At 34.9% G+C, this 14,797-nt stretch overlaps 1 protein-coding gene across 1 annotated transcript in view; it reads left to right on the top strand.

The window, feature by feature from the left end:
• LOC150108394 (protein cereblon-like) overlaps positions 1-14,797 on the top strand; it is a 293,909-nt gene that overhangs the window by 37,270 nt on the left and 241,842 nt on the right. The window contains exon 2 of the mRNA XM_090415815.1: positions 4,571-4,674. Coding sequence (XP_090271941.1) covers positions 4,571-4,674 — 104 coding nt within the window. The remainder of the gene's footprint in view (positions 1-4,570; positions 4,675-14,797) is intronic.

Below are 14,797 nucleotides of genomic sequence, written 5' to 3'. Positions count from 1 at the left end.
TCAATTACGAGTTTCTAAACATGAATTGGCAACAAATAATTTAAAAATTACAGAATTAGAAGCAGAATTGTCAAATACGTTAAATCAAGAATTATACAAGTTAATATAATTATGGCTATTATAGCCTGTTTTTGTTTAGGAATGTCCCTTATTTTAATACATTGGCTAACATTACTCAAAAAAGGGGTATATATATATATTTAGGACATTATGGGTGAGTATAGAAGGCAATTATGGCAGAATAAAAGAGGTGGAAAAATTTTGTACATACCTTGTTTTTGGTTCTATGATGCCTTCCAATTCCAAGATCTTGCTGAAGGTTGTTTATAAATGGGGGGGAAGGAACATGGGGGTGTTTTGATGTGGGAAATAAGTTTGGATACCTGGGTTACTATTAATAATATATATATATATATATATATATATATATATATATATATGTTATTTTGTTTAGGGCTGCATTTTTTGTGTGTGTGTGGGGAAACTGAAGGGTATCCTTATGTGGAAACTGGGACAGGGGTTAACGGGGTGTGGACCGTTTCAGTCGTCGTCTGTCCATCATCGGAACCTTGTTGGAATGAGTGTAGGTCTATGTCAAGGCTGCAAGTTGCATCTGCCAAATTAGGTCATTTGTGGTCGCTACATGGCCGGAGGCGTGGCTTAATTTGCAAGTTGTGGATCGTCCAACATTCGGAAATTAGGTAGGGGCGGTGAACGTTGATAGAATTTTCATCGCATTTTATGGCAATAGTTTAAGATATTCTAAGCATTGTTTCATTGTCTTGTTTGTCTGTGATTATGGCCTTGTCGATTTGGGGGATATGTTTTAGTTCAAGGTGTGAGCTGCAATTTCTGTCTTTCCTGTACTCGTTGTTTTGTTTTTCTTTTTGATGTTGCGATGTTTTTTTGTGTTCAGATATTCCGGAATGGGAATATTGCAATCCCTGAAGTGCTCTTGTAGTCTAGTCCATAAAGACCTAATTGTAGAGCCAGTGTAGGTGATGTCACAGTCTTTTTGACAAGGAAATTTGTAGACTATGTTGTGGTGTTCGAATATTTCTTTGTGAGTGAGAGATTTAGTAGGTTTTAGGAGAGTTGCTAATTTTTGGTTCGTGGTGAATACTAGCTTATAGTCCGTGTTTTTGAAAATGTATTTGTAGGCTTTGTATGTGTTTTGGATATATGGCAATTTGATACCCATACATTTGATGATTATACAAGTGATTATTAGTGTCTCAAAAAATTCGGGGATCAAAGCATTTGATAAAAGTAATTTTAATCTACATAAAAAATACCTTAATTTGTTAAATCGATCTAAGAAAAATACCAACAAATTACCGACCAAAAAATGGGTTGTCAACTTATCTAGACCACTAACAGAAGATGAATTAAATGTTCTAGCATGAGGTCATAAGTTTGCCATTTCACCTAAATGCTTTCCATATTTAGATTTTATACACAACATTGAAAGAAACATCGGCCATCTTTCCAGTATTGAAGCCAACAGACTTCGTTTTGAAATAGCCAAAATAATCTATGATGCCAAATCTTCGGACTTAAATATCCCACCATCAGGATTGAAAGCTCTTACCTCCTTAAAACGTAATAAAAACATAATCATCACCAGAGCCGACATGGGAAATACCACTGTTGTTCTAGATACCAATTCATATGACTGAAAAAGGAATTTACTACTCAGAGATCGAAATACTTATGCCAAACTTGATTATGATCCTACAAAAAGCAGCTCAAGAAACTGGACAAGTTACTTGATGAAACCACTTCTTTAGATGAAGAAACAATAAAAAAAACTCAGGATATATCATGCTAGGCCTCCTAGAATATACGGTTTACCTAAGCTTCACAAGAATAATGTTCCACTCAGACCCATCGTGGATTCTATTAGCAGTCCGACTTACAAGTTATTATCAAGATATTTAGCTAACCTTCTCCGTCCTCTCATAAGCCACTCAGCCTCATCAATTAAAAATTCCACAGAGTTTCAATCAAAAATAAAAGACATTCAACTGTTGGAAACTGACATGCTAATTAGCTTCGACATTGTCTCTCTCTTCACTAATATTTCCCATAAGGAAACGGTAGGCTTGTTAACTCAAAAATTTCTATCTGATATTGTTGAATTATTCAAATTTGTCATTACGTCCAATTACTTCACTTGGAAAGAAAAAATTTACAAGCAAGAGGAAGGAACAGCAATGGGGTCTCCTTTATCACCAAACTTAGCAAACCTGTTTCTAGAATACCTTGAAGAAAAAATTTTTACGTTTAAACTAAAACCAGAAATTTGGCTACGCTATGTCAATGAAGTCTTTGCTGTCTGGGGTCATTCCGAAAAAGAACTACACCTGTTTCTAGATAAAATAAACTTCCTTCATCCTCACATCAAATTTATGCTAGAAAAAGAATCTACACAGGGTATCTCCTTTCTGGATTTACACATCCAAAGAAAAGAAGATGGTTCCATCTCCACTTCTGTCTATCGCAAGTCTACATTTTCAGGTCGCTACATTCACAATTCTTCTGCTCATCATCCATCTCAAAAATTTGGCATCGTTAAATCATTAGTAACCAGAGCACACAGATTCTGCTCCTCTGAAGAATCTCTCTAAACCAAGAATTGGAAATAATCAAAAATACAGCCATACTAAATGGATACAATCTTAAAACAACTCAAAAAAATCATCAGTCACTTCCTCACACATCAACCTAGACAAGAACAAGCCCATAGGATTCCCATACCTTATGTCAAAAGCATCTCCGAACGTCTTTCAAAAATTATGAAGAAATGCAAACTTGCTACTACCTACAAACCAATCAACCAGATCTATAACTTGTTACCTTCTCCATGCTCCTGTAAATTGTCTTACTATGGACAGACCGTTCTTGCTATTCCTAAAGATGGATCTGTTCATAAATGCATTTCGGAACATCAAGACCATATCCGTCTTATCAAACCACAGAAATCTAGCCTCGCACAACATGGAGTTGAAAACCCAAACCATAGGATCCATTGGGATAAGACCAAACTTTTACATAGATCTTTATATAAACTTGAACGTTTATATAAAGAAAGTGCTGAAGTCCCACTTCACAGACCAAATCTAAACCGTAATGACGTTCTTGCTATTCCTAAAGTATGGGAAATTGTCATACAAAATTATGTAAAATAATTTTTATATATGTTATCTTATTTTAATGTAATCTTTTCTTTTCTTTTCTTTTTTTTTCCTCCAGATATATTTTAATTTAATTCTATAACATGCTACTGCACGCATATTGGGATTCCATTGTAATCATGTGCCTTAACTGTATGTTATTCCTAGCATTGTTTGAATTAACTGTACTGACAATGATGAAATATTTATTTATTAAAAATTATTACTGTGGTTATTACTTGTGTTTGTTTAGTCAATGCTGGATGGGACATTGACTGATGGGAGAATAGAGGTTGAAGAAATGGAGGTGCTTAAAATGTTGTGGAACCTCAATGTGAACTCAGCAAATTATAGGCTAGTCAGCATCTCAGGAAGGTGGTTAAGGTATTGGAGAAACTGGTGAAAGGCAGAATTCAGGACTAGGTGGATAAGTATATGATATATACTTATCCACCTAGGGACAACATAAGGGACAAAACCATGGTGTTTATAAGGGACAACATGGTTTTGTGAAGGATAAGTCTTACCTTAGTGATTTGCTTACTTTTTTATAATCAAGTGACAATGGAGTTGGATAAGGGAAATGTCTAGTCAGTGATATTGCTAGACTTTGCAAAGGTTTGACAGGATTCCACATAGAACTCTCTTACATATATTGGAGCCAATGGGAATGGGTATGAATCTGGTGATTTGGATTAAAGGGTGGCTGATGGACAGATATAAAAGAGTGGTTTATGGAGGAGTTGAGTCCAGGAGACAGGCCAATAACTAGTGGTGTACCACTGGGCTTGGTACTTGGTCCTCTATTGTTTAATTTGTATATCAGTGATATAGAAAATATTCAGTTGCTTGCTGACGATGCTAAATTGGGAAGAGTGATGATAAATGAAGGTGATGTAGAGATTCTTCAGCAAAGGCATATGGCTGTTAGTTTAATGTGACTAAGTGTAAGGCGATGCATTTTTTTTTTAAAGAAATACATCACAAGCTGTGTATTATTCAGTATTATTGCTTGAACTGAACTGCAGGAAACTGATCAGGGAACAGAGACTTGTAGGTGATCGTACCTTTCAAGTACCTTGTCATTGTCAGGCTGTCATACTAATAAGAAATGTAATGAAAAGATACTAAAATTTGGTAGGTTCCCGCATCTGTGAACCAAAGTTACGATTTTGTCTCTTTTTGTTGAAAATATGTCATTGTTATTAGTAATAATTTTGCTGGATGTTCTATATGATAAGAAATAAAAACAGTGATATCTTTACAGGACTCAAAGTTCTTTTATAATCTTTGATTATTTTATAGTGTCACATAAATTTAATATATAGAGATAAAGTTTTTTTATTTTTCAGTTTTTTTTTTTTTTTTTAACTGTTTTGAATTGTATTTTTTAGAAGAGTTTATGGATGACAGTGATAATGGAAGCAAGGATGAATCCAAAGGTGGAACCAGTTTTACTGATGTTTCATATGATACTTCACTTCCAGCTCTACATTCAGTAAGTTATGTCGTATTTAAAGTGAGGTACAGTCTGACTGTAACCTCTTGTAAGACTGCTCTCTCTGTATCATCAGTTTCATCCTCGAACAATTCTTAATGTTAGAACTTCAGAGGCAGAAATCAAATATGTAGAAATCAAATACTTAAATGCATGATACAAGCAGTTAATAAAACTTGATTAGAATTTTTTGATCTAAATTTAACAGATCTTCAGTGAAATGACAATTGAAAAGGTAGAATAGAATTGAATTGTCAATTCAGTTCTATTCTACCTTTTGAATTGTACAAGCTATGCATTAATGTAACACAATTCAGAACAATCGACAGCAAGATGTGATTTTAAAAAAAATATATTACTTATGTGATTCTCTCCAAAAATTTTAGATAAAGACAGTCATTATAGTTCAAATTTTGATGATATAGTAGCATTTCAGCACTCTCTCTTTGTGAGTCATATTCTTCTTAGTTATAAGCAGTTTTTTTTTAATCATATCTCACTTTCTACTTTATGGTACTATATTACACTAGCACATGGTCCATCTGTTAGATTCAGATTGAAATATTGGATTTAATAAAGTTTTAACTTTTTGTATCATAACGTACATGTTTTCAATATTTCAGTATTTTTTGCTTTATACTATATCATAAGAGCCATTAAAGATAAGGGCTGCATGTGGTTTTTTTGTCTAACATTGTTCCAATTTCCAAGTAACTGCCTTCTAAATAGCAAGCAACCATTACTTTTTTGATAGTTGGCTTGTGTTTCAGGTTTTTCACAAAATATATAAACACCTATTGAATTTGATTTGTCCATCTATTCCTTTTTTGCAGGAATGCAAAGAGCCACAAATATGTTGCAATTATAGATTAGAGTAACTCCTCTCTGGCAGCAGTTAAATAAAATTTGGAATCTAGGGCTGCTAGAATTTTTTTTTTTTTTTTTTTCAATTTCATTCAGATCATTTTTTGATCTGATGGGAAAAGGTTATCCCTTTATGGGAAATTGTTCCCCTTAATGTGTCTACCATACTTGTTTCTTTTTTTTTAATTTTTTTAATATCTTTAGCACTGATTGGATGTGTGTTTAGGCATAGATGTTAGTTAGAACTCATGGTATATGTTTAATAGATTGCACAAGAACTTAATCTCTTTTTTTTATTTTTATGTTGAGCCATACACTGATAAATGAAATATTCTAATATTTCATTTATCATGCTGACATTTTTAGGGTACAATATAAATTGTAATATGCAGACACAAGCAACACAAAGTTAACTTTAGTAGATCAGTCTAGAGTCCTAGCTACATATACTGGCCACTGGATTAGAAACTTTTATTTAATACTGTGTTTGTCCTCCTGTTGCCCGAATTAAGACACTTATACAGTTTGGCATAGATTCTACAAAGTGTTGGATTGCATCTATAACATATACTATATGTATATGGGTAGTGGGTTGGGAAAGGAGGAACTTATTTACATTTGATTTAAAAGACTATATTGCATTCCTTTGGAAACACATTGGGGGGGGGGGGAAGGGAAACTGTTCCACAATACAGCAGTAGCAGGAAAAGAGGAGGAGGAAACTTGTTCTGTGGGTTTCAAAGTGCACTGTGAAGGGATGTTGAGCAGCAGCTGCATATGTTCCAACGGGCTTAGTACTAAGTGAGGGAATTATTGATGCTATTTCAGATGAACATTTGCCATTGAATATTCATATTGCAGAAACCAAACATCTGTGCATTAAACAAGTTTAATGATTCTAATATTTCATTTATCATGCTGACATTTTTAGGGTACAATATAAATTGTAATATGCACACACAAGCAACACAAAGTTAACTTTAGTAGATCAGTCTAGAGTCCTAGCTACATATACTGGCCACTGTATTAGAAACTTTTATTTAATACTGTGTTGGTCCTCATGTTGCCCGAATTAAGACACATATGCAGTTTGGCATAGATTCTACAAAGTGTTGGATTGCATCTACAACATACCAGGTAGTCCTTTAACTGGCTCAGATTTGATGGAAGGGGTCTTTTCTCCTGGCTATGTTTTTCTAACATGGCCCCTACATTCTCAATGGGGTTCACATCCTGGCTTTATGGTGGCTAGGGAAGATGGTGGAAGTTGCTGTCATGCTTGCTGAACAATTCTTGCACAATGGATAGTAGCATTGTCACATATGAAACAACTATCACCTGCTGGATAAAAAGTCAACATTGCAAGATGGACTTCATTGGCAAGAATGTTCAGATATTCCTGGGAGGACACCTGACCTTCCAGCAATATCAGGTGACTCATTCCATACTAACAGAACCTGACTCATACCATCTCCAGAACCTTAGGTTGTGTTTACACTTCATTGCTTCATGGGGCTTCCACTAAACTCTTTGTCTGCCTTCAGACAGAAAAGGTGTACCGTGATTGGCCAGACTACTTAAAACTTATCAAGCACAGTTTCTTCTTCTTTCATGAATGGTCATTAAAATATAAATACTAACTCATATCTGTTTTTCTTTAAAGCAAAAAAAGGATAATTTGTACACAACTATTCTTAAGAAAGCATGTATTTCTTCTTTCATATCTTCTCTACAGTATCAGTTCCTTTTCTATTTCCTTGAAATACAGAGATAATTTTAAAATTCCCTTTTTCTTGTGGAAACTTCTTTTTTTATCCTTGAAGATAAAGAAGTTCATCTCTTTCAAGTTTACAGTGTTTAACTAGAATAAGTTTGATGCTTGATGTATCAAAAGGAACTGTCTGTTGCTTAGGGAGAAACTATATAATTCTTCTTATCACTTTTATCTACACTCCAACTTAGCTTCCTCTTGAAAGAAATTCATCCATTAACTTTGGGATAACTGTTTGTTTCCCTCTTTTCCACCTTTTTGGCTTAAGAATTCATTTAAACTATATTTCTTCCCTAAACTTTCAGAATGTTTTCTGTTCTAATCCACACCACACAATAGTTGTTCTATTATCTCTATCTTAGTATATCAACTTCCCCTTAAGAAATACAAACTTACATAGAAATGCAAACTTATGCAAGCGCAACTGCTATCTGGCACAGAACATAATGTGGCGGCACAATAAAAGTAAAATCATCTCTTGTTATGTAAACAAGTCTGCAAGTTCTTTAAGGGCATGAAAACATTATAAGAAAGTTCAGTATTTTTTTCTCTCAGGTTTAAATTACAGAAATAAAACTGAATTCAAGGTGAGTCCTTTTTTACAAATAAATATCACAATTAAACAGTTTGTCACAGGCTGTAACTATACCAAAATTTCTTATATTAGTAAAGAAATTTCTAATTACAAAAATGATACTATTTTTGCTTGACACTTAGGAAATATTTACATATATGATAAAATTCAGTTATTATTATCATTATTATTCAGGCCTCCATGGAATCAAGAGACTCATTGTGGGAGGTTCTACCTAGGAAACACAAAGTCTATCATACCACTCATTGACTGTTCTTGCTTTCACTACTCTATCAGGCGATGCATTCCATGGCTCGACTACCCTCCATGTAAAGAAACCACTCCTCACCCTCTTGCTCATAACTTCCAGGGATGGCCCCTTCTCATTGCTCCACCAAGCGAAAGAACTCCCCAGTGTCAACCCTGTAACTAACTCTCAACAGTTAAAAAAGTCTCAATTATATCACCTCTCCTTTTTTCTATTCACCAAACTCTGCAGTCCACATTTCCTCAGCCGATCGTAATAATTAACATTGTACAGTCCTGAAACCATCTTTGTTATCTGCCTCTGTACCCTTTCTGCAAATAATTTTATAAAAGGCAATCATATTACTAAAGCAAGAGTACCCCTTAAAATTCCATGTCGATTCTCACAGATAACATTACCCTCATCTGCCCAACACTGTATATGGTCCCTCACTAATTTCTCCAAGATCTTAACAACTACTGATGAAACACAAACTGGCCTATAATTAGACACTTCCAGTCTACTACCACCCTTATGCAACGACACTATCTTACCTTTCGTCCATTCCTTGCGTAAATTTCCCGTAGCCAGACTTTCATTGAAAAGTTCAACGGAGCTGTTATTTCTTTAGCACATTCTCTCAAAACCCATGGTGAAATACCATCCATTCACACAGCTTTACTGACATCCAGAGTACTCAGTATTTGTTCAAGGTTTAAAGGAACACACTCTCCTCTAAACCTTGAACCTGCCTTATCCCGCTAGTATTAAAACCTACTTCTCCAGGATGAAATACTCCAATAAAGTGTTCATTGAACAACTCCACTATATCCTCTACATCAGTCACTCTATTCCCGTTTTTCTTCCACAATCATTTCTCCTCCTACTGGCCACATAGCTAAAAAATTTCCTGGATTTTCTTTGGATCTTAGTGCCAATCTCTTCTCATATTCCAGTTTTGCCTTCCTCACAGACGAGTCACTCTACTGGCCTGAGTCTTATATTCTTCATGCATTTGCTCTCTACCCCCCCCTCTCTTTATATCTCTTCCATTAACCTCTTTTGTACCTGCAGTTCCTGTTTGATATTGTTTATCATCCATTTTACACCAAATTGTGTCTGCTTCTTCACTCGTGGAATACAGCTTACTATTGCTGCTAACCAGTGCTTTTTTTCTGGTGGTACGCAACAGTACACAGTACCAGCACCTTTTTTCTTAAGTTTTTAAAAATTTGCGATTTATTGACAGCAAAATGTATTATAAATATTCCGATAGATGGTACTGTGTTCACGAATTAAATTTTCAGGTTTGATTACTCATAAGTTGGTACCCTGCTTTCCCGTTTCATAGGTTGGTACGCAACCGGAAACAGGAAGTTGTGTTCACTTCCGATTGCTTCCAATATCAGTTTATCAGTTCTATATTCACTCTGCAACAGGCAGGTGTTCACTTGAGTTTTGAATTAATCTAAGTTAAATCCATGCAATCATTGTTCAAAATGAGTAAAATAAGTAGATACTTTATGCCAATGAGTAAAAAAAAAGGGAGGCTGAAGAAGTAGAAATTGAATTGTTGAATCTACTTGTGATCCTGTAAAACAGAAATCTAACACTGAAAATGCACTTGGTGAAGAGAATCACGAAACCAAGACCGAAGATCCTCGTGGTCAAAAGGAAGCAGATTCTGATAATGATTGGCCCGAATGTTGGACACTTTTGCAGAGAAATGACTTCTGCGAGAGAAACGAGTGGCTGTATGTCCAGAATAAAATGTTGGGCTGTAAAGTATGTTGTGATGTCGGAAGTCTTGCCGTTGATAAACACATGAGAACAAAAATTTCAGCAGAGTGACAAATGGTAAAATCAGTCATTTTGGAAAATCTCACAAACAACAGTTAATATCATTAAGAAAAAAGATTTACTATCATAAAGAGAGTGCAGCGCACAAAGCATGTCAAAAAAACAAAATCTGAAGAAAACAACGATACATTAGAGAAAGTTTTCCTAAATATTTTGTCTCATAATAAAGACAGGAAAAGTGTTTCTAACCACTTACAAAGTTGCGAGGAGAAATCATTCATTTAACAACTTTGAAAATGAAATAAATTTACAGTAACTTAATGGCCTAGACATGGGATATATTCTTCATTCTGCAAATGCTTGCATTAACATTGTGAGCCACATCGCAAATGAAATGAGAAAAACATTAATAGACAATATAATGGACTCCAAGAACAAAATATCGTTACTTATTGATGAATCGACAACCCTGAGTAACACAACAACCTTGATTATTATTGTTCGTGTAGTTCTTCCTGAACTTTCGGCTCCTGTGTGTCTTTTCCTAGATTTGATCAAATTATCAGATGTAACTGCTAGAGGGATTTTAAACTCTTTAATTAGTCATCTTGAGTGTTTAGGATTATCTGAAGATTGCTTAAAGGAGTATTTATTGTCTGTAACTTGTGATGGTGCAGCTGTGTTGTTTGGTGTGTGTAATTGTGTAAGGAGGCAAATGCAAGAGAAGTTCTTAGTGTTATTTTCTGGCATTGTGCTAGCCATCGCCTTGAATTGTCTGTTAGTGACACGGTGAATAATGTGGTAGGAGTGAATCGCTTTAAGAGTTTCATGCACAAACTTTATGTGACTTATCAAGCTTCACCTAAGAATGCTAGGGAACTACAGGAATGTGCAGCGATTCTAGAACATCAACTTCTTAAAATTGGCAGAATTTTAAGCACTCGCTGGGTTGCATCTAGCTGTCAAACTGTTTCTGCAGTGTGGCAAGACTTTGAAGCCCTCGTCTATCACTTTCCGGAGGCAAAAGAAGACAGAAGAAGCAAAACAGATTGCTTTCTTTATGAGAGCCTTTTAAGAAAAATAACATCATGCGAGTTTGTTCTTGATTTGGGCCTTATGTGTAATGCTCTCCAAGAACTTAGTGAACTAAGTCTAGATTTACAAGAGAGAAATATTGACTTGTACAAAGCAGACAGGAAGATAAAGAATACAGTTCAACTTTTTGAAGAAAGAATTGAAAATCCTGGTCTGTACTACAGTATTTTTCTTCAAAGTCAGAAGAACATGAAGTTCAAAGGGATTGAGTTCCACAAAAATGAAAGATACAGTCTTACAATAAGTTCATCTCCTTCAAGCTCTTCAAGTAATAAGGGAATTCCATTCCCTTATTACTACATGCATTTTCCTCTTCCCAACTTATACTGCTATAGTTAAAATCTCCCATAACAATCATTCTTCTTGCACTTGACAAGCTCAACTGCCTAAACCTCTCCTTCTCCCCACCCTCTGTGCTCCTTAGCTTGTAGTAACACCCCACTAAATATCCTGTCTTGCTCAACTCAACCTCACCATATGCTTTCAAAATCATTAGTGTCACTGTCTTCCAAAGCCACTCTTAGAGGACATAACGATAGTAATAAGTGAATGGAATTTCTAGAATTCTTGAGGGACAAATATCTTAGGCAACATGTAATAGAGGGAACAAGAGGTTCAAGAGAAGTTCAAGAGTGATTTCAGTTTTAGGCTGAACATGATATGAAGCATCACTCAGTTTTTTTTTGAGAAGACTTCATGCATTCTGACTAGAGCATCTAAAGTTCAAATTTGTGACTATCTCATTTTACTTTTTCTTGCTTCTTCTAGTTCATGAAGCAGTTTATCAGCCATATGTATTTATCTCTAATCTATGATAGTCGTTATATAGTTTTTCGTTTATTTTATTCCATCCCAGTATATATCCTATACAGCAGGCCTGCACAACATATGGCCCGCAATGCTATTTATTTTGGTCTGTCTGCCTGATTGAAATTAATTAATCATACGGGGGAATATGAAATTAGACGATTTGAATTACATTTTTACTAAAACTGCATGTTTACGTTCGTACGATTAATGTCACAATCATGTTTCTTTCAACTCGACAATTAATTGCATTTGGAGTTATTCCCACTGTTGTATTTAATAACAAATTATTACAATCGCTTCGAGGTTTTGTTAGCGCTAGTGTCGATGCGGGGAAATTTAAAGTTACATCTCCGTGATAACAACTTGATGTCTACGAACAAGAACGAATCGTATTACACAAAGTTGACTGGCTTTGGCGGTGTAGTGGTTGGTTGTAGCTGGAGCAATACATTACATGACTGTTATCATAACCTGCATTATTGTGAGTTTTTCATCATTAGTTTTTTGTAATTAATATTGTCAATCTCGACACAATGAGCTTAAGTAAAAAGCGTAAAATAGATTGGGAACATCGAGCATTTAACCCTTAGTGGACAAACAAATATTTTTTTACGTTGTTTAAGGACAAAATAGTGTGCATTGTTTGCCGGGAATCTATCGCTGTGCTGAAAGAGTACAATCTAAGACGTCATTTTGAATCGAAACATCCTAACCTTGGCAAGTTGGATGCAAGTGAAAAACAAATAAAAGCAGCAAAGTTATTGAAAGTCCTTAGCGGTGAGCAACAAGTTAAAAAAGTGAGATCTACAAATGAAGTTGCCACAAAGGTAAGCTTAAAAATATCACAAGAAATAGTTTGTGTTGGCAAATCATTTACTGAGGGAGAATTGATAAAAAGTGTTTGGTGATTGCCGTTTCCGAATTCTGTCCTGATAAGAAAAATAATTTTGAAAATATCAGTTTGTCCCATATGACTGTTCAGTGCAGGGTGGCTGATATTGCCAAGGATCTGAAAAATAACCTGCAAAAATTGGCTAGTGAATTTGTCCATTATTCACTTGCTATGGATGAAAGTACTGACGTGAAAGATACTGCACAGCTTTTAATATATGTAAGAGGTGTTAATAAGAATTTTGAGGTGACAGAGGAGCTTGCTGGTTTGTGTTCAAAGAAAGGAAGAACAACAGGAAAGGAGATCGCAGAAAATGTAAAGATGTGTGTAACCGAAAAAAAGTATCCTTAAATTTCAAGAATTTAGTAGTCTGCACTGATGGTGCCCCATCTATACGTGGAAAAAATGTTAGTGCTGTAACATTTATTGAACAGTATGTAGGTAAACCATTGACAAAATTTCACTTAATTGGCAAAATTTCATGCTTAATTCATCAGCAGTGAATTAATAAAGTTTTGTCATGCTTTGTCGCTCTAAAAAATGAACTAGTTGAATTTTTGGAATCTCAAGAAGATATGGAAAAATTCCCAGAAATAATGGATGAAGAATGGAATGACGATTTATTTTTCTTGTGTGATATTTTGGGTCATTTGAATGACCTTAACTTACAGCTTCAAGGAAAAAGTAAGTTTGTTTTTCAGTTAATGTCTCTTATAAAGGCATTCAAAATGAAATTAAGTTTGTTTGAAAATCAACTTGCTAGGGGGGGATATGTCACATTTCTTAACTTGTCGACAGAATATTCCATCAGAATATCATTCAATGGTGGGTGGAAAATATAAGAAGCACATATCACTTCTAAGTGAGGAGTTTCAGAAAAGAATGCCATTGAGCAATGAAGACGAAGTCCACATAAAAGTGATTGAGAATCCATTTTCTGTCGAAGCAGGAAATCTACCTATCGAACTCCAGATGGAAGTTATTGATCTCCAGTGTTCTGAAAACTATCGGGTCAAGCATAGGGAGAGTTACTTTACAAGAGTTTTATTTTATTCTGGATCAGGATAAATTTAAAAGTTTGTTGGATACTGCCTACCAGGTATTTTGTATGTTTGGGAGCACATATACTTGTGAACAAAACATTTTCGGTCATGAACTTGAGCAAAACCAAACAGCGTTCATCTTTAAGCGATATGAATTTAGAGGCCATGTTAAGAACGGCCACTTCAAACATCACACCAAACTTTGATGAAATAGTGTCAACAAAGAAATGCAATGTGTCACATTGTGATATTCAGTCACAGATATTTCACTGAGAATAAGTGTGATATTCTCAGTGAAATTATTAGTAAACTTTGTGTTTATGTTTAAGTAGTTTTTATTTAGAAATTTTGCAGCTATATTTGTTTGTAAATAATTTTGATTATAATTTTAATTGTAACTCTCTAAAAAAATTTACATATGCATATTAATTAGTATTTACTATAGACCTACTAACAAATTTACTTAAGTTTAGCTGCAGTGGACTAGTCTAAGATTAAAGGTCCGAAGTGATCTGGCCCTTGGTCAGGTGGTCCAAGTTGGGATTGGCCATCAAAGACAAGCAAGTTGTGCAGGCCTGCTATACAGGATCCTTGTGGGACCTATTTTTTTGCTTTGGCTACATTCATATTCACAAATCTGTCATAGTTTCTGACTTAAGGCAGTATCTGCCTAATATTGTTATCTAGCTCAGTAGAAAATTCTTCCTGATTAGCTTTCCAATGAGGCACTGGTGACTAACTACTTGCATTTGGATGCTAATTTCCAGTAAAATGGGTCGATTTTGGGAGTATGGAAAATGTGAATGTACCTGTATTGTAATAGGCAGGGTATTTTCAAAATTATTTCTTGTAGTCAGACATAGGTTTGGTTTCAGTATTGTTTCACCATTAATGTCAGCCCATTCTACTAGTCTTTCACCATCTGCATCATTATTCCAGTATTTCCATTGTATATTCTGGCTATTAAAATTCCTGAATACACCATGGAATGTTCCATTGTAGGAAGCACCAAACCAGGTAATGACAG

This window comes from Typopeltis vanoorti, chromosome 3 (genome assembly GCF_054136105.1).
Source record: "Typopeltis vanoorti isolate ZY-2024b chromosome 3, IOZ_Tvanoo_1.0, whole genome shotgun sequence".
Taxonomy (NCBI): domain Eukaryota; kingdom Metazoa; phylum Arthropoda; class Arachnida; order Uropygi; family Thelyphonidae; genus Typopeltis; species Typopeltis vanoorti.
This window is presented reverse-complemented; position numbering and strand designations above follow the sequence as displayed.